Source organism: Polyodon spathula, chromosome 16, assembly GCF_017654505.1.
Source record: "Polyodon spathula isolate WHYD16114869_AA chromosome 16, ASM1765450v1, whole genome shotgun sequence".
In the NCBI taxonomy this organism is placed as follows: Eukaryota; Metazoa; Chordata; class Actinopteri; order Acipenseriformes; family Polyodontidae; genus Polyodon; species Polyodon spathula.
Genome location: NC_054549.1, coordinates 4,334,980 through 4,360,209, shown reverse-complemented (window position 1 = coordinate 4,360,209; position 25,230 = coordinate 4,334,980). Strand labels below are relative to the sequence as shown.

Here is a 25,230-nt window from a genome sequence, read left to right as displayed (position 1 = left end):
GGGTTCTCCTCCGAGCCTGGCTAAACAAATAAACCAAAACAAATAAATAAATAAATAAAAGACACCTCATTGCGTTGGAGTCACAGTCAAACTGGTTTAAAGGTAGCTGGCGCAAGGTTACAATCCGAGACATGAATTCCACTAGGTTTTACCGAAACGATTGGAAAGAAAACAGCAAAGGTAGGTTAAGTAAACAATTACAAGGAAACGTATTTAAAAAATAAACTAAAGCACGTACATACCGGTCTTCTAGCTCTTAGGTTAAAAAAACAGAACAAATGACAAACATACTGTATCATATATACAGAATACTTTTGCTGGCCAATGGCCACCACTTTTAAGACCATTCGATCTGTAATGGGTGCAATCTTTGATACAGAACCACCTTCCAACCGAGCACCCATGTGCAACATTTAAATGATGTGTCCAAGTCCTGGACTTTGTATTCTGTATATGCTGGAAGTCAATCGATAGACTTTGCATTTGTGAAAATAATATTCTTTGTCATGTTCTAGACGTAAAACAGACTCACTGCGAAGCCAGGCAATCAGCCTGCAAGTCGTCCCATTCACAAAAACACAGCGGCTCTGACACGTTAATAAAAGGGAGAAAACGCGTTTCAAAGGGAGCGTTATAGGGAATAAATAAAATGCCCACTCTCCTAAATCAAGTCTGGGCGCGTGTTGGTCGGATTCTCTCGACAGATCTGAAATAGTCGGCAGTGAGACTCTATTGTAGAAAACGTAATTATTTTAGTTTTTTACTCCAGTAGTTTTGCATTATCAGTTTTTACTGGAAATATAAACAGGTCGCAATCTGCGAATGTCAGCATTTCTGTGCATAAAACAGAATACGGTTTTACCAATCAAAAAAGCAACGGTTATCTTGGGTCAGGTGAGGATATTTAATGCTAAGTTTTTTTGGGGGGGGGGTGGCAAAAAAATAAAAGTTGAGATAGAGCCACTTGCGGGTTCACCCTGCTCAGTGGAACTGTGTTGCCGTTCTTTAGGGGTGTGGAAACGTTAAGGCAAACCCAACCACTCACACACAAAACACACAGTAGTGAAATATTCTCAAACACTTAAACTGTCAATCAGGATTAATGGTTTATAAAAACTCCCTACAGATCTGAGCCTCACAGACACTCTCAGAAAAGAAAAAGAGTAGCGAGGAGCGACGCGGTGGTGGTGGTGGTCAATTTCTTCTTAGTAAGCACACTCCAACTAGCCAGTTTCCCAACCTCGCTCCCTCTACTTTGTGGAAACAGCGCAAGAAATTTAAAATTCAAAAGGGGAAGCTTGCTTTCAAAACCTGTATAGACACTTTTATTTAGTTTAAGTAAGTTTGCCTGCAAGTTTGAACACGTTTTGTCAGCAGAACTGGCACTAATTATTGAGCTAATTTGCATTTCTGCATTACCACAGCACTGACGAAAACTGAGCTTCCCTGAATTTGACACGGGGCAAAGTTTATGACACACAGGGTCTGTGGGACTGTCCAGCGGAGCAAGCCACATCTTGCAACTGTTTGTTTTCATTCGCTTTTAAACGTTTGAACTCCGATTTTATTTTGTTTTTTATCTGTTTCTGTGAAGAGACGATTAAATATCATATAAATGTTTTAAAAGTCGGTTTGCAGAGGAAGCGAAATTAAGCTTCGTGGTGGCAGCCTCTCTTCTTGTCGAACGGAGTTTCTAAACGTTTTGCTTCGGGTCTCAGCAGGCTGTTTTTTGTGAAGTTTTCCCCCTCCTGATCGTATTGATATTGTTCACCCGTGGTTAAAGGAAGATGGATTGGAAGTCCCTGGGATCCGCATTGTTTTTCCCCATTCAGATGGTGTATTTTCTTCTGAAAGCCGCTGTGTGCTTGCTCATCCCGAGCAGACTGAGGGATATGAGCGGGGACGTGGTGCTGATCACCGGCGGCGGAAGAGGCATCGGTCGGCACCTGGCAAGGGAGTTCGCGAAGCAAGGAGCGAAGAAGGTAAAATCCCTGTACAACCACATACACGCCTCACTTACGCGATTCATCATTTCTAATTAACTTCTTCCAGCATAAGTGGGTGTTTCTAGTATGGTTACATTTTAATGCATTGGGCATGCTAATGCTAGGGCAAAACGCACCACATACATTGAGACGTTTGTACGGATTCATGTTCATTTGGGGACATTACCTTTTATTTTGTGAATTCGAGTTGTCAAACTGGTATTTACACTGGCAGTGGTAAAGTTATTACAATGTTAACCAGTTCGGAAAAAAAAAACCTAGAAGCCAGTTAAACACGTTCTGTTACAGACTGTTCCATTTTCTGAAGACAGTTTGCAAAATGTGCTAAACTGACACATTGGACTGGATTTTTAATTTATTTATTTGTGGACAGGTCACGTATTGCACGAGTAGTTGTTGGCTAAGATTCATAACTTTAAAAGCACGCGATAATGCATTGTAAGGGAACACTAACTCGCGTTGACAAAAACGTTTCGCCTTGTGTTGAAGGCTTTATTCCAAACGCTTGTCTGCTTGACCTTGTTTCGTTTAAGTTTTGTCATGTAGTCCAAATTTAATTCAGCAAATACATGTGCCATAACATTTCGGAGTATTTACCAACATAAGAAAACATCTTTCTTGTATATTAATATCGTATGTCACCCCTGTGTGGGAGCTCGGGGCTTGTGTTCTAACTCTGTCTTTTTAAAAATATAAACAAACTGATAAGCCAACAAGGTCTGATTGTGGGAACTGCACAGATTACCGGCAATCTAACAAAGTCTATAGCTATTAACATTCAACATGATTTTGGGGCACAGCAACTTTATGATTTCTGGGATGGTAGTTTTGTGATGAGGATTAGTTTCACATTGGCCAACCCCAAAAGTCATCATGGTGTCAGAAGGTGTTCTTGTGGGCTGATCTGTAACATGTTATGGGTCTTAGGCATCTAACCTGGAAGGCTTCCACTATTACGCTAACAGGTCCTGATTTTGTAAGCAGTACTGCGCTTGTGGGGTTATGCAGTTATGCTGCGAGTAAGACTAGCCAGGTAGAGAAAAGAGAGATCCCCCAGATGGAAGAAAGCAGGGGAGAACTTGTCTAGAAAAATCACACACTCTCATTCTCTTTCCAGGGCTCTGTTTTGTACACTTCCTATCTGCATCTGTCAGTGCTGTGTCTTGAAGAGTATGAGACAGGCCCCTGTTCTGCGGTATTTTGAATTATTTTATCATGTCTCCACGGGGTACCCCTTCGTGGCTACTGTGTGCCTGCAGGCTATTGGTATCCATTTGTAACCACTTTTGGTATTATCACATGGACAATGTTTTACAGGCATTCAGTGGTTTGGAAACTAACTTTTAAGACCGCACTGCCTCTCAGTCCCTCCGCTCAGACTACTAGATCACGCTGGTTATCTGAGGCCTAATCCCCAGGCCCCACTGCCTCCCAGTGCCACACCACTAACACCAAAATCATACTCCTTTCCTCAGCCACTGTGACACCAATTCCTCAGCTATAACCACATAGCCACGCAGTTGGTTTGGCACACTTGGCTGTTGTACAGTTGTTTACATAAGCGTCCATGTTAAGATCCCAATACCTTGGGCAGTTGGATACTGTGCCAATGGGAATGCAGTGATCCTGCACACCATGTTCACGTTGCTCAACATGGGAAGGTCAGCCAAGGGGAGAATTTTTAAAGGGGGGTAAAAAACACTTTTGTTCTGGACTATCAGCCGATAACGATGCAAGGGATTCTGTTTTCTGTTTCACACTTGTATCTAGGCCGTTTGGTAAGAGGTTTTGGGTCTCCTCGGTATAACCTGGACATGCTCTATCTACTGACACCCCAGTATGGTGTGTGTGGGGGTGAGAAGCCAACAGTTAGTTTCACTTGCATGAGACATTCCTTATAACAATCAAGTGTCGAACATAGCTGTACGTCAAGCTACCCGCAATCAAAATAAATGTTATGTTGTCTATATGCTCTGCCATACCCACACTGTTTCTCGAGGTTTGTCCTCCTCCCCCAAAGTTAGGTGTAGAGATAGGCACATACAGAATTGATATGAACTGTCACCTAAGTGTTAGTTCCAACATCATTAGGCAGGGTTGCACAGCGCACGTTCCAGAAGGTAGCTTTGCGTGCTGGGTCAGAATTGCTGGCTGCTGCCTCACCCTCACAAAGCATGCTAACAGGACAGGCTTGTACAACTTCCCTCACCTCTCTCCCTGTCCCTAGGCTAACCAGCGGTGTTCAGGCTTGGCAACACTACTTGCTTATATCATTTACTGCTGGCAGTGCTTGTCAGCTTTAGTTCCCGTTATGAATATTTTGAACTTAGCAAGATTTCCCTCAGAGAAATTAACTGGACTTCTACACAAAGGCAGCCAATCCTAACATACTTCTGGAGAGTAGCAACTGTTTTTCCATTTTTTGGGATTTGTCCATTTAAGAACAACTTCATTCATTCCCCCATTGATAATGCACCCACCCGCCCAGCCCTGCCCCCTGCCTGACCTACAGTGTTCCGTATCTGTGAAAAATCAAACACAGGTGTTTCCTTGGCAAGCTTTCACACCTCGACAATGCACAACAATGAAACGATGACAAGCTATGAGCCATCCTTTGTGGACACACAATGGAGTGTGGCTTTTTCACCTTTGGAGTTTCTGCTTACATCTCTGGGACATGTCATTGAAAGGTAAAAAAAAAGGCAAAGGCTTGCGTTTGCATTTCAAATTCCTCCTGTAGTGTTTTGTAAAAAAAATGCCTACAATAGCTCAAGGAACAGTGCCAAGAACACTCAGGATCTCACTGGCTGGCGAATCCATTAGAAATGTAGAACATTCGCAGCTGGGGACCAGAGAGGCAGCACTTTTAATGTGTGTGAGAATTCATTACTTGTTATCTAAGAACCAATAAAAGAACAAGGGTCTATAAAACGGGTTGCGCATACAATTGACATGCACAAATGAAATAGTCACTATGCAAGTTGTTTTATCTTTAATGGAACTACCACAGGGGGTATATTTGCATAAATTGACTTTTGCCACATTCTTGTTTTTCCCTGCCCGGTGTGTATTAAATTCTGTGTAAGCTCACTTGTGCAGTTTTGCTGTTTTTAAGGCACTTTTTCCTATGTTGCATCATGTTTTTTAATGCCTGTGTCCTCTTTTAAACAATTATCTTTAATGTGCATCACATCTCATAATGTTAAGCAACATACTGATGCCTGAAGATGTGTAAGATGGCACTCCCATTAAAAAGTATGCATAAAATGACCTTAAAATAAGTACAATTGCACAAGTGGGTCTAAATATGATTCAATACACATGGGGGAAATAAGAATGCGGCAATAGACAAGTTCACTTCTGCAAATATACCCCCTATGGTAGTTCCGTTAAACTAAATGTAATGGCCCTCACTTACAAAAACATTCCCTTCTTGGAGAGTTTTGTCCTTTAATTAAGAAGAATGTCAAAGTCCATCATATTGTTCAGTGGAAGCACTTCAAGGGGTTTGAACTTGAGAGGACTAATGCTAAGAGGGAATCGGTGCGTCCCAGCTGCTCTGCTTCTGTATCTGGGAAGTTTTTAACATTCCTGGAATAGCTGCTACGGCACTTAGGCTGTGCATATTTCACTGGAAAGCTATGGAAGTTTCAATAATTGACTTGAACTTGAAAGTGTTTTCTATTTACAAGTGGATAAATACAGAAATGAATTGCGGTTGACCAAATATACACATTATATTAACTGTAGTCCAACTTTGAACATTCAGTTGTTCAGCAGCACTAAAGAGAAAAGTAGTATTAATATTACCACTATAATATCAGACCAAAGCACATGTCAATAGAAGAGGATTTAAAATAACCTTTTAACCAAGAAGCTAATTTGCAAGGTTGCCATAGCTCTGTAACTAGCTAAGATGCTTATGTGTCCCCTTCTTCCAGGTAGACTTGCTTGTTTGCCCCCCCCTCCCTTTCCTCCCATGATGCCCTGCAGTGTATGTGAATGGGTGGCTGCTGGGGTGGGCGGTGGGGGAGGAGCACTGGCACCTTGCAGCTCGTTTACAGAACTGAGTTCAACCGTGGGTCAGCCAGTTAATCCTAATGATGTCATCACATCTGTTTACTTCTTCCACAAAGGAAGTGCAGCAACAAAGGCAGCAGCTAACCACAGGCTGCAGGTAGTAGGGTTTGTATATAGAAGGGTAGAGCAGGTCAAGAGACTGGGGCTGTTTACTGTAGACTGAACTCTCAGGGAGGCTAATTAACCAACACGTTACTCACACAATATTAGCACAGTGTACAGTATTGTAAAGCCCTGCGCAATACATTTTGATGGTTATTAGTATGACCTAACGTGTCTGGTGGCAGTGTTGAATTCCTGCACTTTGGTACCGCGCTCATACAGTTTACAGTACTTTATGGATGAAATGACACATTCCCCCTCTTATTTAACAATATAGTTTATCATTAGCAATCATTACAAATAAACTAGCCCGTCAAAAGCATACATCTTGTCTTCACAGTATTACCTATAGTCAATGTAGACAAACGTTTCAGCAAAGTGTCTCATTGTCTGTAGTTTCTTGCAGTACGATTTGAGTAGATGCAAGTTCTATGATAGATTGTATTCACCCTGTTATCTACAGCCTGACAGTTCAATTCAGATGAGTCTTTTATTTATAGCCCTCTGATAAAGGCATTAGTTCAGTAACCGTTCCATGAAGTGGCCTTTGAAGTCAATGTATAAAGACTTGTATATCAATACAGTATAAAGCGTCTGTGTTGCAGCCCAGCCCCTGTGCCTAACTGTCTTGGACTGACTCTCTGGTGCCATGCCTAACACAGCAGCTTTGATCCCAGTAGTAACAAGTGCCTGGGTCTGGGTCGTCAGTGCCTTGATTAGGAAGTGAGTTTATATAAATTGCTGAGTGAGGGAGGGGGGCGGAGGCACCATGCAGCTCCCAGCTGGGTGTTGCCCTCTGCATGATCCCGTTGTCTCAGTGCTAATAGGACAGAGGCAGGCGGTTGCTTCCTGAACTCCTAGTGCCCTCACAGGGGCCCGCCTCACCGCGAGAGGGAGAAGGAACGAGACCAATAGCGGAGACATTTAAATATTTAACTGTCCCAGTCTGTAAAGAACCTCTATTACCTATTGTTGTCACCCCTTGTATGTGTATTGTATGTTACAGTTGACCCTTTAAGTGACCCCAAATGTTTATAAAAGCTTTGTATAGTTGGCGGTTAATACACTGGCAGAGGGTTGACTATGTTGTACTTTTGCATCTTGCAAATAAACCATTTAATTGAAGAATGCACTTGAGATAGCTGGACAAGTGAGGGGTTACTCCCAGTAGAACATTCCAAGTATAGGTAAAGAGAACTAGATAATAGAATAGAAAAGCATTTTACAACCCTCAAATGCATCCATAACATAAAACGACCCAAACACTGTATGCAGTACAACACAAACTACATTAAGCATATAACATTCTAGTTAAAAATGATCTCGGCTGTCTTGTAAAAAGTGCCTCATTGAACTGAAGCCTTTGTTTCTTAATTCTCTGTATCCAGTTACAGCTAAGTATCAGAACACAGTTTCACTAGCAGCGAGTATCACACTGGAACACAGCTGCTTGCAGAATTCAGCACTCTGTTTGGGCAAAGAAGCAATTGGATCTTCAGAGGACTCTGAGGTTATATTAAAATCTTGGTCTGTTCAAACAGCTTGGCTGTGGCACGTAAGGTAGTGTATGCAACAGCTGTAAAATAATATTGCAGGTGTGAGATACAATCTTCAAAAGAAAACTGTTGCAGCCAAGCCTCACAGTGTTACACGAAAAAGCTGGATCTTTTTAAATGCGGTGAAAACAAATTTCTAAGCTGTGTAAACTGTAAATGACAGCTGTAAAATTATACCACCAGAACATTGCATTGTGAAGGCACTTTTTCATTAGAAGCTGTGCAAGGTTTATTATTATTATTATTATTATTATTATTATTATTATTATTATTATTATTATTATTAATAATAATAATAATAAATAATAATAATAATGAACAGACCACATTTGGCCAACTTGACTATTTTGTGAGTTAAAAGTGTTCTAGTTAAATTTTCTGTATCTTTGAAGACTACACTAAATCTTGACTTTCTTTTAAAGGCAGGGGATGGTTTGATTAAAAAGGGTTTTCTCCAGTTCAGGGAACAGAACAGGTGGCTCCAGGGGCAGTGCACTGACTACCACTCAATACACTGAAAGCAAGTGCGGCGAGCTGTTGTTTGCAAGCCTTCCCGTTTTGATGGATGCGTTCCACGCTGCTTCTCCTCCCCTAAACTGGATCACTTTCCAGTGGAGTGCCTGTGGAAAGATAAGCCGCAGCCCCTGGAAACAGGCCAAGCCCTGCGCTGCCCCTCGGCTGCACTCACCACACGCACTGTTTGAAACTCCCTGACCAGAAAATTGCAGGATTCATCTTGCCAGCGAGCCGTGTAATCTCTTTGAGAGCGTGTGTGAGTCGGGGAGGAGAGGGTGGGGGGGTTCAGCACTGTTGTTACCTCTGTGTGACCCCTGTGATTGACTATTTCGTTTTATTATGCTCCCCAGTCCCAGGTTATATGAAGCCTGTATCTTAGACTCAGTTTCTGTGTGCTTCAGCAATTTGCACATTTTCTTTTTAAACTAGTGGGAGAATTATTTTATTTAAGCCTCTAAAAATCTGACGAGCTGCTAACATCTTTTTGACAGTTTTAGAAAGTTGCTGATGAATTGCTGAAACACTTTTAATATGGTTTCCTGAATATGAAAGGAGCCTTTTGGACCAGTTCCCAAGAACAACTGGAACTTCCTAACGGTCGCTGTGGTGGGAATGGTTAATAAACATTTCTATAGGCTTTTATGAAGACTGAAAAACTGTTCCAAAAGTTCAAATACACATTAATACACGGTGATGCAGAGCTAAACACATGACCAAATTGGGTTGCAGGGAGGAAACCTGATGGAACAAGTTTTCTCTATTTTTGTTCTTGTTTTAAAGTAGTTTAACCATAGCCTCAACCCCAGGCATTCATTGTGGGGTAAAATTAAGACTTAAGAATCTATGGCATATATAAAACTCACTAAGGCACTAGCTGAAACATTTGTCTGTTTGTTTCACCAAATTCTAAAGTAGGCTGGCTAGTCTTATTAAATATAGGACACAATGCTCTACACCACTTGATAGTACTTGAGGGGCCTTATCCCAAAGGATAGGGTTCTGTCTTGTGGAGATATGATATCAGGCTCAGTGGGTGTGTTCTCAGATACAGCACACATAACTCAGAAACAGTCATTAGTTTTGGGTCACCCTGCCCTGACGCTGCCAACGATTTCTCTCATACAGTACATTTCTCTTCTGTGCAACCTGAAGTTATTTTACCCATAGTTTACCTTACACTACCCTCACCGAAGGATCTTAAATGGAAGTGTTGTGCCACTACAATGTTGATGCAGCTCTTCCGTACAAGTGTTTCATAATAGTTTCCTCGTTGAATTTCTCAAAGTTTTCTTTAAGGGCGTACACTTATCATGCTTTACAAGGCCACAGTAAACCACTGTGAACCTTTAAAAGGAGAGGTACACTGTGTGTAGCAGTGGTTTTCTATTGCAGCTAGAATTACAGCATGTTTTAACCCCCTGTACACGCTATAGCGAGAACCAAGTAATCGTGGCACAGCGCAGGGTTTGGATTACCAGTTCAGTTATGTATGAGCCTGCCTGCCAGCCTGCCTGCCCGCCCGTTCCCTGAACTCTGACTGACTTCAGCACTTCATTCTGTGTGTGTGGGTGGGAGGGGAAATGTAAGGCAATTTCTTAAAGCGACAAGTTAATTTTTCAAGAGACACTATATGTTATGGTGTACAGTCAGGTCCCAATCCTGCGTGATTAAACCTGGAAAGCCAAGTTGTTTACTGCTTATTTACAGTCATTTATGAAACCATAAAACAAGATAAGAACCCCTTTTCAAACACATGTAATCTTTTAACTTGAGGAAAAATAAAGTTTTTAATACGCAGCTAGAAGGCATGTTAAAGCAAGCAACTGAAGCTGTGAAGGATCCAAACCAGGAGCAGTTTCATGCAGTTTAATAGTAAAAAAACTGTGACGATTTAAAAACAATGCTGACCTGGGTCTTGCTTTCAGCTGATCCTGTGGGGCCGCACAGAGAAGTGTCTGAAGGAGACCTGCGAGGAGATCAAGCTCATGGGAACCGAGTGCCACTACTTCCTATGTGATGTGGGCAACCGGGAGGAAGTGTACCAGCAGGCCAAGGTGGTGCGAGAGAGGGTAGGTACAGCCACACCAGAAAGCAGAGCTCCATACACAGAGAAAGGGGGCAACGGTTACATAAAAGACTAATAAATGCATTTAGTAAATCCTACCTTGACTACACCAGCCATTTGCACCCAGGATTGATTCTGATCTGGGGATCTCATCCTACCTCCACCCTATCCTTTCCTTAAAACATTTTTGCAACAGTTTCATCTCTAAAAACCTTAAGTGAAACAAGTTTTCTCAACTACTGCCTACGTAACAAAACCTCCACACGACTGAAATGGAGTGTTTATCAAAAACCTTTGTAAGTCTGTGTTCAACCAGTGAAATGGGGTGTTTTTTTGTTGTTAGGTGGGTGATGTCACCATCCTGGTGAACAATGCTGCAGTGGTTCATGGGAAGTCTCTAATGGACAGCGATGACGACGCCCTCTTAAAATCTCAGCATATTAACACACTCGGACAGTTCTGGGTACGTATCGCATAGGGATGTTATTATTATTATTATTATTAGTACAACAACATTAGTTTAATTAGTTTAACAGTGAATCAAGTGCCAGGCTGTATATACTGGAACTGAAATGTCATGAAGAAGCCTGGTTTTAACCACCTCTCTCTCTCCACAGACCACCAAAGCATTCCTGCCGCGAATGCTGGAGCTGCAGAACGGCCATGTGGTGTGTATCAACTCGGTGTTGTCTCAGTCCTCGATCCCAGGAGCCATCGATTACTGCACCTCCAAGGCCTCCTCCTTTGCCTTCATGGAGAGCCTGACCCTGGGGCTGCTGGATTGCCCTGGCGTGTGCACCACCACTGTGCTACCCTTCCACACCAACACAGAGATGTTCCAGGGAATGAGAGTCAGGTAAGCACACTCTCTTCAGCATTGCTGGGGCTCTCTTTCGTCTTGGCATTCTACTCTTGTTCTTGCCAAGAGAATTAAGGCTTGAATAAAGGGGAGCTAGGTCTCTGTTGGACAGCTATCTAAGGCACAGTTGATTAAAAATGTTTTTAAATAAAGACATTTTGCATGGCCCAAGTATATTTCAAACTGTCAGTAAGTCTCCTATAATTAATCACTAATAATCATTTCAGAAACGTAATTAGCTGACCTCTTGTTCTCTGGTTCATGTCTCCAGGTTCCCTAACCTGTTCCCTCCTCTGAAACCGGAGACAGTGGCCAGGCGGACAGTGGAAGCTGTCCAAACAAACACAGCCTTGCTCTACCTGCCCTGGACAATGCATGCACTCGTCATCCTCAAAAGGTAAACTGTCCCAGAGTAACTCCAATCCAGTTACTCTCCAAATACCAAGCAGGGTTGACACCCTCCTATCTTTTCCTTGCTCTAATTTACATTAATATGCGCAACACTAGTAGTTCTCAGTTAAGAAATACAGTGGAATCATCAGAATTTTAAATTATGAACTTGCGTTGAGCAGAAATTTCATGTATAATAATGCATGAAAGTGGTAGTTAGTATCAAAGTGAATAACAGTATTTTGCAGGAGCGCCCCATTTGGCACAACCGTATATAGTAGTTTGGTAAATTTAAATTTTGACTTGTTTAGCCATATTTGTCACATTTATTCTAACTTGACTGTTTCATGTGAAATGCTGTGGTCAGATAAAACTACCAATAAACAGCTTGGGTGCTGGGTGCACAGTTCATCTCTCATAATGGAATCAGTCTAGTGGAATGTTGTGTTGAGACTAAACTTTTTTTTTTTTTTTTCTCTCTTTGTAGCTTCATGCCACAGCAAGCACTTGAAGAAATCCACAAGTTCTCAGGAAGCTACACGTGCATGAACACCTTTAAAGGACGGACATAGACGATTAAGCAAAATACAGACTGGCAGACCGGCAGACAATCAGATAAACGCTGAAAAATCTGACATTACAATGTGTGCTCTGCCTTAAATCAGGCTAGCTGAATGCCCCTGGAAACAGCAGACATCTTGGATGTTACTGAACAGCAGAACATAAGAAATGTCGTGAACAAGAAGAGGCTGTTCGGCCCATCATGGTTTGTTCCTTGCTTGCACACATTCAGCCCCAGAGCAGAATCACATTTTTTTTTTTTTATTATTCTTCTCTGGGTTTTATTCATGCTTCGTAACTTCTGTTTTGAGATTGATTTTCCTCAAGTTCCATTTGTACCCTCGAGTCCTTCTCTTTTGCTAAAAAAGTAACATACTGGACATTTGACCTGATGGGTAAACTTTTGGGGGGAGAACAAAACACTTCCAGGTCATCTCCACGGAAACCAATATCTGACTGAACTGCTTCCCTCAGCAACCATCTGCATAGGTACAATATTGGACTTTATTGAGAACAATTGTGTTTAAGGGTTTTTCTTTTATTATTCCTTTAACATTTGCTGTAATTTGTTTCCGTAGGCATGGTGTTGCCATGGTTTTCAGTTACATACATCATATGAATATGTGTATATATATATATTTGTTTTTCTTAGTTTGTAATTAACTAGAATTTGATCATTTTATGTATATCTAAATTAAATAATAATAATAATAATAATAATAATAATAATAATAATAATAATAATAATAATAATAATAAAAATGGTTTAAAAATATCATGCCTGTTGAAGTTAAATGAAACATGAAGCAAGCACAGACCACTCATACTCAAACAGCCATTTGAGAAAATACAGAAACATTTGAGTTACAAACAATAAGAAGTTTATGGTTGAGTTTGGCAAACTCACAAGCATTAACAAGTTCAGCTGACATTCCCTCTGCCAAAAAACTCCATTCCCTCATAGCTAAGCGTGCTGAGGTTTTGGTAAAGACCATTAATTAGCCACTTCAGCTGCAGAAAGGGAATAATCAAATTAGGTATTGAGAACAAAAGCTGAAGTCTGCTTTATTTTTCTGCCAATTCAGACAGAAAAGACAAGGCGCCACAAACTCATAAAGTCTCATTTAGATAAAAGATTATAGACAGCTGTGCCTCTGCCGTTCCAATAACTAAGTCATTATTTGGCAATGAAGAGGCCAAGCGAAAATATTTTCGGTTAGAAAAAAGAAAACAAAAGTGGTGGATTGTGTGCACATGAGAGGTAAGGGACAATGGAACTAGCTGCAGTCAGAGCTGGCAGGCTGGCTCCATTTCCACAGTCCAGTGTTGCCATTCTTTTGTTCTGCATTATGCTTTTTTTTTTTTAAATATATAGCGTGCCCAATTATTGTACCCCCGTTGTTGTTTTCCTCCATTTCGAATGTCCAATTGCGTTCCCTCTCCACAGCAATTACCTACAGCTCTGGAGAACAGAAAGGTTCAGTGGGGCACCTTCCGATCCCACGACCAAGTCAGTTTCCTCTTTTACACCCAGGAACTTGAGAGCAGATTGCAGCGAGCTACTGGCCGCTGGAAGACAAAAGCCACCCCTACAGGTGTCTGATTGAGGCACCTGGCCAGTATGTTCCACTGCAGCACAATGAGAAGAAACAGTTCCTGACCTCCTTAACCTGCAGGAGCGCCAAAGCCAATAAAATGCTCCCTGTGGAATTCCCAGTGAAGACCGGCAACTTCGCACAGCTGCCCTGACTGTATGACTCTCTGCACACCACTTGGTTGTGGTTTCAGCAGGTGAGCCACTTGGGGCCTGCATATATATATATATCTGACAGGACAACTGTTAAATGAGTGAAAACAACAAACAAAACAACAAAAGTACAATGATAAACAAGGCGACTGCAAGAATGAAATGCAATTAGGAAGTGATGACCAGTGAATGCAATTTGTCACGTTTGTTTCAAATAAAAATTAAGCAAAACAGAAATCAGGTTCAGTCAAGATATGAAAGTAAAAACAAGTGACATTGTTTTGTAATTAACAGCTTTTTCTGAGTTTAATTAGGAAAAAGAAAAGGCTCAAAATAAGACCCGAAAACTTCAAGACCTAAACATAATTATATACATTATATATTTATATTGAGTTTGAAAGTTCTGCAGTGACTTACACAGTAATTATGTTCTAAGAAGTGCTGTTGACTGCTCTGTTTAATTCATTCTCTCCATTTTTGTGTTTATATTTATTACATGTATTTGTACAGATCGTCAAAGTAGCACCAAATTTATCAGATTAAAAATGATACATTTATGCCCCTCTTGGAAAAAACAAAACAAAAAAAAAAAATAAACAAAATATATATATATATATATATATATATATATATATATATATATATTTTTCTAATTAAATCAGAGATGGCTACAATGTATGTCACATTGTGTGTAAACTCTTGGTTTTTCTAAAAGATCAAATAAAATCTAATTATGAAATACTAAAGTGGACTGAAGGACTGAATTAGCTTCTGTTCACATATATAGGGAGCACTGTTAGGGATCACTCTTGATAGCACAAAGCCTAAGGAAGGAAATTCCTAACTCCTTAAATCCGTGCCACATGCAGCTGAATTACTGAAGCAAAAGATAGATAATGTAATTGTATTTTTCTCTACACATTTTTAGTGAATTTAGAGATCTAAGGCAATGGATAACTTGCTTCAGTGAGGGAAACTTGATTAAAAGGAGTTTATGAAGTTTACAATACTTTAAACTCAGCACAGAAACAAGGACCAGATGCCACAGTTGGAAATTAAGTGGAGACAGATTTAGGACAGAGTATAAGACACTTTGAGAGATTATGGAATTGGCTACCAAGCTACATTGTAAGGTTCTGACTCACTGGCATCATTTAAGACCCGACTTTTGGTATCAATCCACTTCTTGGAACCTCTCGTTCGTAAATTTACTTTCATGTTCTTTCTCTCACAGCTTTGCAAGTGAGAGCGCACCTCAATCAGCACCTGAACACTGCCTGCCATTCAGTCCTGGGCCTCTCTCTTTGACAGTTGTGTTGAATTGTGTAGTGGTTTACACAGATTAATACTGGGATGTAATATTCAGAGTGGTTTCAGGAGCAACAATATCCATATTCATTACCAATACATATACTACAGATTTCCCATATTTGCCACACCTCACTGTAGAAAACAGATAACGTTTAAGCAGACTACACAAAGACACAGCTCAAGTATGTTCATGTTCATTAAACATGCGTCATGCTTAAACACAACATCAATTTTGCTTCAACCCTATTGAAAGCCTTGAACAGGATAATGTGTAAACAAGTGAGTCATATTAAGGAACTCAATGAGGCAAATATGGCTCAAGAGCCATTCATTGGAGAACCACTGTAATATATACTGCAGCATACAACTGAAAGTAGAAGAATATTATGGAACTTTTTTCAAGGGGCCATTTGTATTCTCCTGTCTAGGGTATACATAGCATGTCTAAAATTGACATTGCTGGAGAATCTGCTTTTCTGCCTAATGATCCCTCTGTGTGTGTGTGTGTGTGTGTGTGTGTGTTTGGGGCTGTGTAGGAGAGCTCAGATCTCAGGGGGCGAGTTCAGAGCAAGGTTAGCCAAATAGTGGATAAATTAGGCAGGGCTAGGAGACAGACAGCTCACCCTGCGCTGAACTCTTCACCCGGTTAAATGTGCTGCTTTGTGGGGCCACGCAGGTGGAGAGGAGGGAGGTAGGCAAATAGCACTAGTTTAGGATCTATAGGCTGATTGAATATATTTAGCCTAGGGCAAAGCGGAATAAGGGGGAGGGGGGGGGGGGGGGGGGGGGGAGTAGAAGACACTTCTCTGGAGAGTGAGGAGGGCATGGAATGGGTTACCTAGCCACGTTCATAATGCTGAATTACTGGGATCATTTAACTTGGTAAAATTTTGAGATCAATCAGCTACTATAAACGAGATGAGAATTGATGGGCTGGGTGGCCTCTTCTTGTTTGCAAATGTTCTTATGTTCTCTACACTATAGGCTCCTTCTGTGTCTAATCAGCAGATGGATTCAAGGTCTTTCATGCCATGACATTATTCATGATTTATTTTTATTAAGCACATTTTAAATCATTAAATTATCCACCTGCTTTTGCTATATTACCCTGTATGGATTCAGTGAAAACACCATATACCTGGAAACAATACAGCCTTGATCATTTCAGTCTGAGAAATTCATCTGGATTTGCAGGTTTTGGCATGTAATGACCGTAAAGCTGTCTCTTAGATCCCCAGAACTGAGTTCTCTATACTATACTGTATGGAATTAGCTGGCTCACAGATCCCCAGTACCAGGTTATCTGGTTAACTGTGCCATACTGCACTGCATTCTCAGGCTATCACACCCCAGGGCTCTCGGCTGTGTCTGTACTGTTATTGTGTCTGGAAGCCCTGACGGAGGCAGGAAAGTGCCGCTCCCTCTCTACACTGGGCTCATCCATCACAGGGTCTGCCTGAGCTGCTGAGCCCCGCACAGCCTGCAAGACAAACGGCCCTTGAACTGCCCCCCAGCCAGGGGGTGACCCTCCTGCCCCATTAATATGCCAATCAACAAGAAGAATGGGGTGAGCAGAGGTGGAGTGAAGCTGGGATACATCTGAAGGCAACTGGGCAGCTACAGCTAATATAGCGGAGGCCAAATCATTAAGAACACCTACCATAACGCTGTCAATAAAATTTCACCAATCTGGAGGGATACACGACCATTCCGCAGTGATTACCACCTTTAATTCCTTCAGGGTACTCGAGTCAGTCAAGGATAGCACCTGCTGTCAGATCTCTATCAAACGGTGTTAGATCTGTTTTAATGTTCATTGAGACTGAAACTGCAACAGGGAGATGGAATCTTTGCAAAATGTAGTACACACTTGACAGATTTGATTTGTTGCCATGCATTTTAATGTCCAACCCCTGTCTGTCTGTCTGTCTGTCTATCTGTCTGTCTTCACAATCATATGGAAACGCACAGCTTTAGAGAAACAAAACAATTTTAATTATTAACCTTTACACTTTGTACAGATGAAAATAATAGAAAACATTTGTATCCAGTGGTTTGAGCTATACAAACAGGCCAGAAGGACATTTCCAGAGAGTTTTAGATAGTACTATAGTACATACAGTAGCTCACAAATAATATTCAGACAGTTACCCTTAGTTTTAATATCCATAGCTTCAAACAGCATGTTATAACTGTTTTAAAATGACTGCAGTATACTTTTTTGCTCATGACTAGTACACACCTGAAACTAGAAAAAAGATATACTAATTAGTTTAATAGACTTCGGTAAGGTCTCCAAACTGTGGAAATTATTTTTAGTTAAACTAATGTATGTATCGTCTACAATATTAGCCAAATGTGTTTTAATGGAAACTGTTTTTTTTTTTTTTTAACACAAGTGTGAAGTATGGCTATTGATAGATAACTGTCTAAATAATTGTGCTTGTTCATTAACTCACCATCTTTCTGGTTATAAACCTTCCTAATATACACCACCACAATGATTGTGCAATATGCGATTACTTTGAGCAGAGATCTCCAATTTGCAGTCCAGATAACGAGCCATTTCGGAGCACCAAGCACTACTAAAAGGGAAAAAACAAAATTAATGCACAGTGTGCACAGCGTCCTGTGGTCAGCTTACTGAAGTTTAACTTTAAAATAAAAAGCAAATTGTGATATTGTTTCTACTGCATTATAATCTCACACAGGTAATCCAATCAGTGCTTTTCCACATATAGGTCACATCTGTGTTTGGATTTCAAATTCATTTCAAACAATTATAATGCAGTTGATTTCACGTTATATACGGTAGCAGACCAACTATGTCAAGGTCCTTTCTTTTATTTGTATGAGGACAGGGAGGGGGACCCTTTAGACTGCTGCACCCTGACGCTGCTGCTAATCTCTGGTTTATTAATTAATCCGTGATTAAAAATTGTAAACTTTTATAAGAGCTATTAGCCTGTCACAGACAAACTGGAAAACAAGCAATAAGCTTTATCTGCATTAGGAAATTTGTGTCCTCTTTGCAAGGCTTAAAAATGTACACACTTGCCTTGACTTTCTCCTGTTAGGGTTAAGACTAGCCATGTGGGACTGATCAGATAAGAATGAAGAGATTCTGAAAAATATGACCAAGAAATATACCCACAAAAGTCATGTTGCACTAGTTTTGAAATAGTTTGTGCTTCAAGAAAAAAACAAAAAAAGGATTTTGATTTAAATATCTTAATTAACTGGGCCTGATTACTGTTGGAACTTTTTAAATGAAATGTCGTAGGTCAGTTCTAAAACTGCACTTGGCAGAGATTTCTATGGTATGAAAAAGAAACAAACAATAAAAGTGACCACAGGATCAGTACACAATCCATGCATTTCAACAGCCTAATTCAATTACCTGGCGTGAAACTTATGGGGAAATTGAAAGTTTCTGTAATTAACGGAGTAAATGGGAATCAATATTGATTCAGTTTCAATTAACACCTCCATGAATGAGCTGTTAATTAAATTACGGAATTCAAATGACCGTCGTTCCATTAGGGCAAAATCTCCGCCCCAATACAAAGCTAATTTAATTGGGTTCTTGTAAAACAACACCATACTGTTTGACTTTCTAAACCCCTGACCCTGCAATGCAGCTGTTTCTCATTCTGTGAAATGAGCAGTGCACGTTTTACCATCTATAATTAGATCAAAGGGTTTGCACAAGCACAGAAAATACACTTTCGTTGGGAAAATATATATAAAAAAAGAATTTAAATGGGAAGACTTTGTTCTAACACTGGGAGTTTAATCTTTAACAATGTGCTAAGCTGATCCAGAGTGTGATCTAAGGATCGTAATTCTCAGGATGCAGCTGTTTAATTTAGGACTAAACACTTTTTTCCATACATTGCACTCTGTAAAACAGAATACCCCATGAGCGTGCATGCAGTGCTGTGGTTATTTCACACACATGGATAGCTGGAAACAAGCTGTACTCACATAACTGCAGTACTCCCTGTTCGTGTTCATGGTGTAACCTACATAGTTATGCTAAGTTGCAAATTAGCTGATCATATTTATCGTTTTGACTGTTTACCAGCATTGTCTGTGAACATCTTTCTTTAAAATTAAGACTTTTTTTTTTATTACACAAGCAAATCATTGTTTTATATGGGATTCTAAAAAACATTGATCCTGCAAAAGACTTCTTGCATGCAAATATTTCTCATTTTCTTGTACTCCTTAACGGCTGGGATCTGAAAGACTCAAATTGGAGAGCACTGTGTTATAGCAGCCTGTGGTGTCTAGTTCAGGAGCATGGTGATCAGACTATTCATAATTTCAGTGCTTCATGTATGCAGTGGACAATACACTGTCAGTGACATTCACATTCCGTAAGGCTCTGCCACTTTTGCATGATATACTTCATTCATCCTCAACCTGCCAAATTCCTGTCATCTAGCAACCCCTCCTGGGCTAGGTAAGACTGTGCAGCTTCAGTATCCACCATAGCTGTGCCTGTAGGTGGGGTCTAGATTCAGTCAAGTGCTCACAGATTGCCCACAGTGTACATCTCTTAATTATAAAGGCAGTTTTATACAGCACACAAGACTTTCTATAAATACTTTGTATACTTCTATTGTGTTGACCCCTTCCATTTTTACAGGGCCCAATAGATTTTTTTTTTTAGTTTTTTTTTACATAGTGTAGCAAAATAAAGATCTCTTCACACCCCTGTCTAATCTCAAATTTATATCGCAAATACAGAACACCGTAAAATAATTATCATTGCATATTTTCCACTATAGCTGTGTGCCTCTACAGGTCAAGCAGTACACTTTGGATTAAAAAGAAAAGATCCTGTCAAGACACTCAAACTGAAAAAGGCGTCACATCTTTGTTTTCTCTACAGACAACTTTTTTGTTACCACTCTGCTGCATCCGTTGGGTTGAATCAGTGATTGGCTATCTCAAGAAGTTCTCCCCACTGATTGGATGCTAACCTGTTACCAAAGAAGCCTTCCTAATTGGCCCATTAGGAGTCCAGCTCCGGGTAATTCTCATTCTCATTGGGCGGCAGCATTAGTTGCTGCTCGTAGTAGAGGCTCTTGGCATAGTTGATTTCTTGAGAGATTTTGACAGCTAGGTTTTCAGTCTTCACATGAACCTGCAAGCAGACAGCATTTGAGACGTAATACACAGGAACATAAAAATAAATAAATTAAAAAAATAAAACTGATAAAGGCAAAAAATTCTGCAATAAGCACTAACATTCTTTTACTGTTGCAGTACATATCCTAATGGGTACTGGCTCACCAATTTAAATATAGAACAGATCAGTTGTTCATTTCCCCCATGCAATTTACAGTGTGGGCAAAGACTTAGATCTCTAAAATGTAATTAAGCCAACACTGAAAATAAATGTTGTTTAACAGCACTAAAACACTCCCAGCTCTCCAGCACTGTCATTACCCTGCACCCTAATAAGGAGCACTAGTCTAAACTATGCATTCTCAGCTCTCCAGCACTGTCATTCTACATGAAGACACAGTGCACAGTGAGTGAACTGTGCTGTTCCAACACTCACCATGGGTTTTTGGTGTGAAGGTCCTGGGATGGCCACACCACTGCTTGTGTTCTCTGCTTTCTTGGTGAGTTGCACATATACTTTCCCATGATCCTTAGAGACCAGGCAGTGGTAGAGGTCATCGTATTTGACCTCGAGGAAGATGGCGTCTCGATCGACGCAGTCCCCTGGCTTCAGGAAGTAGACAGCTTTAGATGAGATGAGGACACAGTATGTGTCGATGGGCTCTACCGCAATGAAGCTGGGAAATGACAGCAGGTTAGCACAGGAGCCATGGCTACTTGGTCAGTAAAGTAATGTTACTGCATGGTTGTCATAAATGGATATAATCTCGTTAGGGTGCTTCATTTTGATAGAAGTGCACTTTGAGCAATGCAAACTGATTTCTGTTATAAAAGACACGCAACCCTACACGCAACATAGAATGTGCACAGGAACTACTATAAAACATCTGTGTTGCATGTTCTCCACAAAATTGCATCAATATGCAAGATAATAGGTGATTGGTTGATTTCTCATACATGATTCTCAGGTGAATTACCGCAACACAGGTAGGTTCTCAGAGCTTCAACTTAAATTTAATTTCACTTACATCAAACTTTTATTAAAGGAACCACTTCACAGAGTACGATTTATAATATCTATAAACGTTACATGTTACCGGAGTTCTATCCAGGTTTATTAGTGCTGTTTACAACAGACAATACCCCTGCAATAACAACACTATACAATACTTGAGTTATGACACAATAAAAGTCGAAAACACACCTCTCAAACAATGTGACTCTTTCCTAAAATAGATACAATTACATAAAAAAAGAAATATAGAAACAAAACACATTTATTTGCCAGTTCAGGAACTGCGTCCAAAGTTTTGACCAGGACAGCAGAGTTCACAACCAAACAAAGATGCATGGACACATGTTTACACACAGACACGTGCAGCATGGACTCTGGCACAGACACACAGTCGCGAGCCGGCACGCGTGCACAAACACAGAACCGCTCACGCCCGCAGTCTGCAGCACAGAAGCTGGGAGAGTAATTGCCCGTTTAACACCTCTGGGGTTAGAGGTCAGTCTAGAAGCAGGGGGGCTGCAGAACTGGATTAATTAGCCTGGGAGGTGACAAATGAGCTTTCTCAGATCACAGGGCATCTGTGAGTGTGTGCCTCAGCCAACCAATGTGCTAATGATGGATGACTCCAATCACTGTGTTTGCAAGTTTATTTTTATAGACACAATACAAAGATTTAAATAGCATATTAGTGGATGGTTTTCATGAATATTATTTCAAAATTAAAACTAATATTTGACTATACTATACATTTTTAATATCTTCGAAAATAACAACGCACTTCAAACAAAATCTCTCAGCAGCAAAATAAACCCTGTACCCAAATCAGAGAAAGCACAGAAACACTCATCTGTACCACAGAAAGTGCTTTTAATCTGACGTAATGTATGCCCTGGTTTCCTTTCCATCTTTGTGATTCAGTCAGTTATACACACTGTTATATAAATGAATATGAGCATGGTCATTGCTGCTCCTGGTTGCATTTCATTCAAAGTTTGTTCCAGTATTTGTATATTTTAGTACAGAGACAAATATTAAAAGTATTCTTTTGTGAGATTAACACAGAAAGTCCTTTAATTTGATTATTTTTGGATATTATATAACGCGGCTTAAGCAATTAGCTTCACTTGAGTCAGAAGTCCGGAAAATAAAAAGAAAAGCAAAAAATCCCAAGAATGGGCTTGTGAGAGTTATCCCGTTCATATAATTAACTGAAGTTATACAATACAATGCAATGCAATACATTTGGTAGAAATATAACAACACTTAGATGAAATGTCAGTAGACAAAGTCAGCCAGACAAACACTTCGGCCGGTGCCGCCTTCAGTGACGTTTGTCTACTTGTTGAGTTTTACTTTTCTGATTGAGGGTTTTGAAAATAGATGTGTGGTATACATTAAAAATAATAATGATACTCACAACTCTGACAGGAGGTTGTCAGTGAGGCGGAATAGCTGCTCCTGTCCCTCAGCCTGGGTGGAGGAGTACCGGGGCAGTAGGCCCTGTGGGCCCCTGCAGCATCGCGGCTTCCTGACGCGATGCACACTCATCCTGCAGAGACAACCGATAAACAACCACTCAACAACTCAAAATCCCACAACAGCATTTCAACGAGCAGAAAAAAACCCAATCATTTATTTGAACACTAAATAGTTTTGGTTTGCTTAAATGACTTGTAAGAACTTTATTCATTCCATCCCGGTCATAGCGTTTTTGGAACAGGCTCAATGTCCACAGGGCAATGCTCATGAAATCCCAGTATCTTAACATATGATTTAAGCCCTGGCAAAGGCAACATGTCAAAAGGGAAATGTGTAAGCAATGTTCACCGCGTGAACAGTTCAAAGACCCAAATTCTAAACAATCTTGATTTGAACTTGAAAAACTGCTTTAAAACCCCCCCTACCAGAAATAGTTGCCTGATATTTGCTTGGTTTTACATGGACTTCAGAACAAGGGGCATAAGCATGAAAAAAGGATTGCTTTGACAACAAACCATGAGCCTTCAGCATTAGCCATTACGAATGGGATAGGTTCCAGGTTTACTATATCAAACTGATTGAATGTGGATGTTGAATATTTCTTTTGAATATTGAAAAGGTTAATAGGCCATTATACATATATAGCGAACAGAAGTTGCTCTGTACTCTGGTAATTCTACATTTGATTTCTCCGAGAACAAACTGGAAACCGAGCTCTGAACAAACTTCTCCTGTAAATGACCTTTCTTGCTGGCTGCCACTGTAAGCTGCAGTACTGAGCTGTGGAATTTCTACATCTGGCTTGAATCTTTTCTACAGTCATTATATATTAGCTGATGGTTTCCAGTTGATTCACAAAGACAGTACTGTACTGAGGTTTCTTTTTTCTCCCCCTCTTTCTTTTTCTTTCTCTCGCTTTTTAAAAAGTGGCAGCATGCCAACATCTGTTACAGTTCATCTAGCCATGGTCAGAAAGTGCCATTCTCTCATCAGGTGACTCACCAAGATGCCACACAGGCAGTGTGCAGCAGACGGGAGTTCCTAACTGGTCACGAGGGCCACACCGACAGAATATAACAGCAGGGAGCCACTAAGTGGCCACACTGCTATTGTGAAGTGTAATTTTGAAAGAAAGATATTATACTGTGTATCTTTTTATTTTTAAACAATTCTGACGCAATAGTAAGTTAAAGAAACTGTTTGCATACCTTATTTTCTGGCACCTATTTTACCTGAGCAAACTAGCCCCACCTATTTCCTCTGCTAAACAATGTACCTGTTTATGAAGCCACCCCTAAACTGTACCTTAACATCCACAGGAAAAGTAGACAAAGTACATGTGCTAAGGAAGTACCCTCCACCATTGCTTCCTGTGTAACAGGCAACAGCTTCCTACTGTAAGTAAAGACTGGACTGCATAGTTCAGATGGGGTCCAATTACCAGTAACACAGGAAGAAACAATAAAATCAAAATAATGTCTGCAATAGAAAAAAGGGACCTGTAAGAATGTGGTTTTAAATGGCATTACACCTTTGATTTAGTCTAGTTTCCACATACAGTTTTTGTTTGGAATCCCTCCCCCTCTCCCTCCCCCTCTCCCTCCCAGTGCCTCGACAATAGGGTTCAACTCTAGGTCAGGCTATAGGGCTGGCTAGGAGCCAGGCAGCAGTCAATAGGACCAAATAATCTCTGGAGCACGCAGTAGGGGGTGGTGCATTAGCTCAGCTTCTTTTTCATTGAGTCTCTGTGAGCCAGCACAGCTCTGCACACAAAAGGGCTCCTGCACCCACACAGCCAGGGGTAATTCTCAAAGCCATGGCTAAAAATGAAACATTTACCAAGGAAGTCATTTCACCTTTAACTACCACAGCAAGTATTTGCTTTAATGTAAATTTTTACTAATGTCTACAAGCAGACTTGACAGAGCGCTCCAGTCTCCAATGCAGTCAGCCCCTCATTTTTCACAGCCACTAAAACCACCACAGTACTATTTTCCAGTGCTTGAATAATAACAGGAAACTTAGGGGCAAGACAGTTTAAAAGAAAATGGAAATATGTAATCAAAACAAAATAGCCCACTCTCCTCCCTGTTTTGTGCCTGGAAGACAGCGAAGTTTGGGCGCAGGGGGTGGGGGGGTGGGATGTTTGCAGAGCGCTCTGGGAGAGTTCATTGGAAGGGCAGGAGGGCAGGGTGAGTGTACGGAAAATCCAACAATTCCCCTTGCTTCGCTGCACAACTCACTGTTGCAGTCTGGTTCTCATTTACTTGTTTACTTCCTGTTTGCAGTTACCCTACCAGGACTGTAAACCTTGTCTGTCTTTCTGCAGGCAGGTACAGTATAATCCAGCAGGGCTTGGAACTGACACTAGCCCTGCACCCAGTCTTGGGGTTCACAACTCCCC

At 40.7% G+C, this 25,230-nt stretch overlaps 2 protein-coding genes across 7 annotated transcripts in view; one reads left to right on the top strand and one right to left on the bottom strand.

The window, feature by feature from the left end:
• The first annotated feature begins 991 nt into the window (after nt 1-991).
• Nucleotides 992-14,443, top strand: LOC121329268 (short-chain dehydrogenase/reductase 3). 2 transcript variants are annotated; one of them, XR_005951753.1, is made up of 7 exons: nt 992-1,982; nt 10,186-10,329; nt 10,669-10,788; nt 10,943-11,181; nt 11,456-11,581; nt 12,062-12,624; nt 13,583-14,443. XR_005951753.1 is itself a non-coding variant. In XM_041274797.1 (6 exons), the coding sequence occupies exons 1-6, from the start codon at nt 1,788-1,790 to the stop codon at nt 12,144-12,146; spliced, it is 909 nt and encodes a 302-aa protein (XP_041130731.1). In that variant the 5' UTR covers nt 992-1,787; the 3' UTR covers nt 12,147-12,776. The 2 variants fall into 2 exon arrangements, 1 of the variants encoding a protein (XP_041130731.1); XM_041274797.1 differs by lacking the exon at nt 13,583-14,443 and having other exon boundaries at nt 12,062-12,776.
• A 1,232-nt stretch (nt 14,444-15,675) lies between these two features.
• Nucleotides 15,676-25,230, bottom strand: part of LOC121329233 (vacuolar protein sorting-associated protein 13D-like) — a 64,667-nt gene continuing 55,112 nt past the window's right edge. For 4 of the 5 annotated variants that reach the window (XM_041274715.1, XM_041274720.1, XM_041274718.1 and 1 more), the window contains 3 exons: nt 22,765-22,896; nt 20,769-21,009; nt 15,677-20,348 (listed from right to left, as the gene is read on the bottom strand). In XM_041274715.1, the coding sequence (XP_041130649.1) occupies nt 20,217-20,348; nt 20,769-21,009; nt 22,765-22,896 (505 nt within the window). In that variant the 3' untranslated portion in view covers nt 15,677-20,216. Of the gene's footprint in view, nt 20,349-20,768; nt 21,010-22,764; nt 22,897-25,230 lie in introns of all 5 variants that reach the window. The other variant, XM_041274716.1, reaches the window with a different exon arrangement.

Coding starts and splice junctions, on each gene's coding strand:
- LOC121329268 (XM_041274797.1), top strand. CDS start 1,788: ATGGATTGGAAGTCCCTGGGATCCGCATTGTTTTTCCCCATTCAGATG. Junction 1,983..10,185: donor CGAAGCAAGGAGCGAAGAAG/GTAAAATCCCTG, acceptor TCTTGCTTTCAG/CTGATCCTGTGGGGCCGCAC. Junction 10,330..10,668: donor CCAAGGTGGTGCGAGAGAGG/GTAGGTACAGCC, acceptor TTTTGTTGTTAG/GTGGGTGATGTCACCATCCT.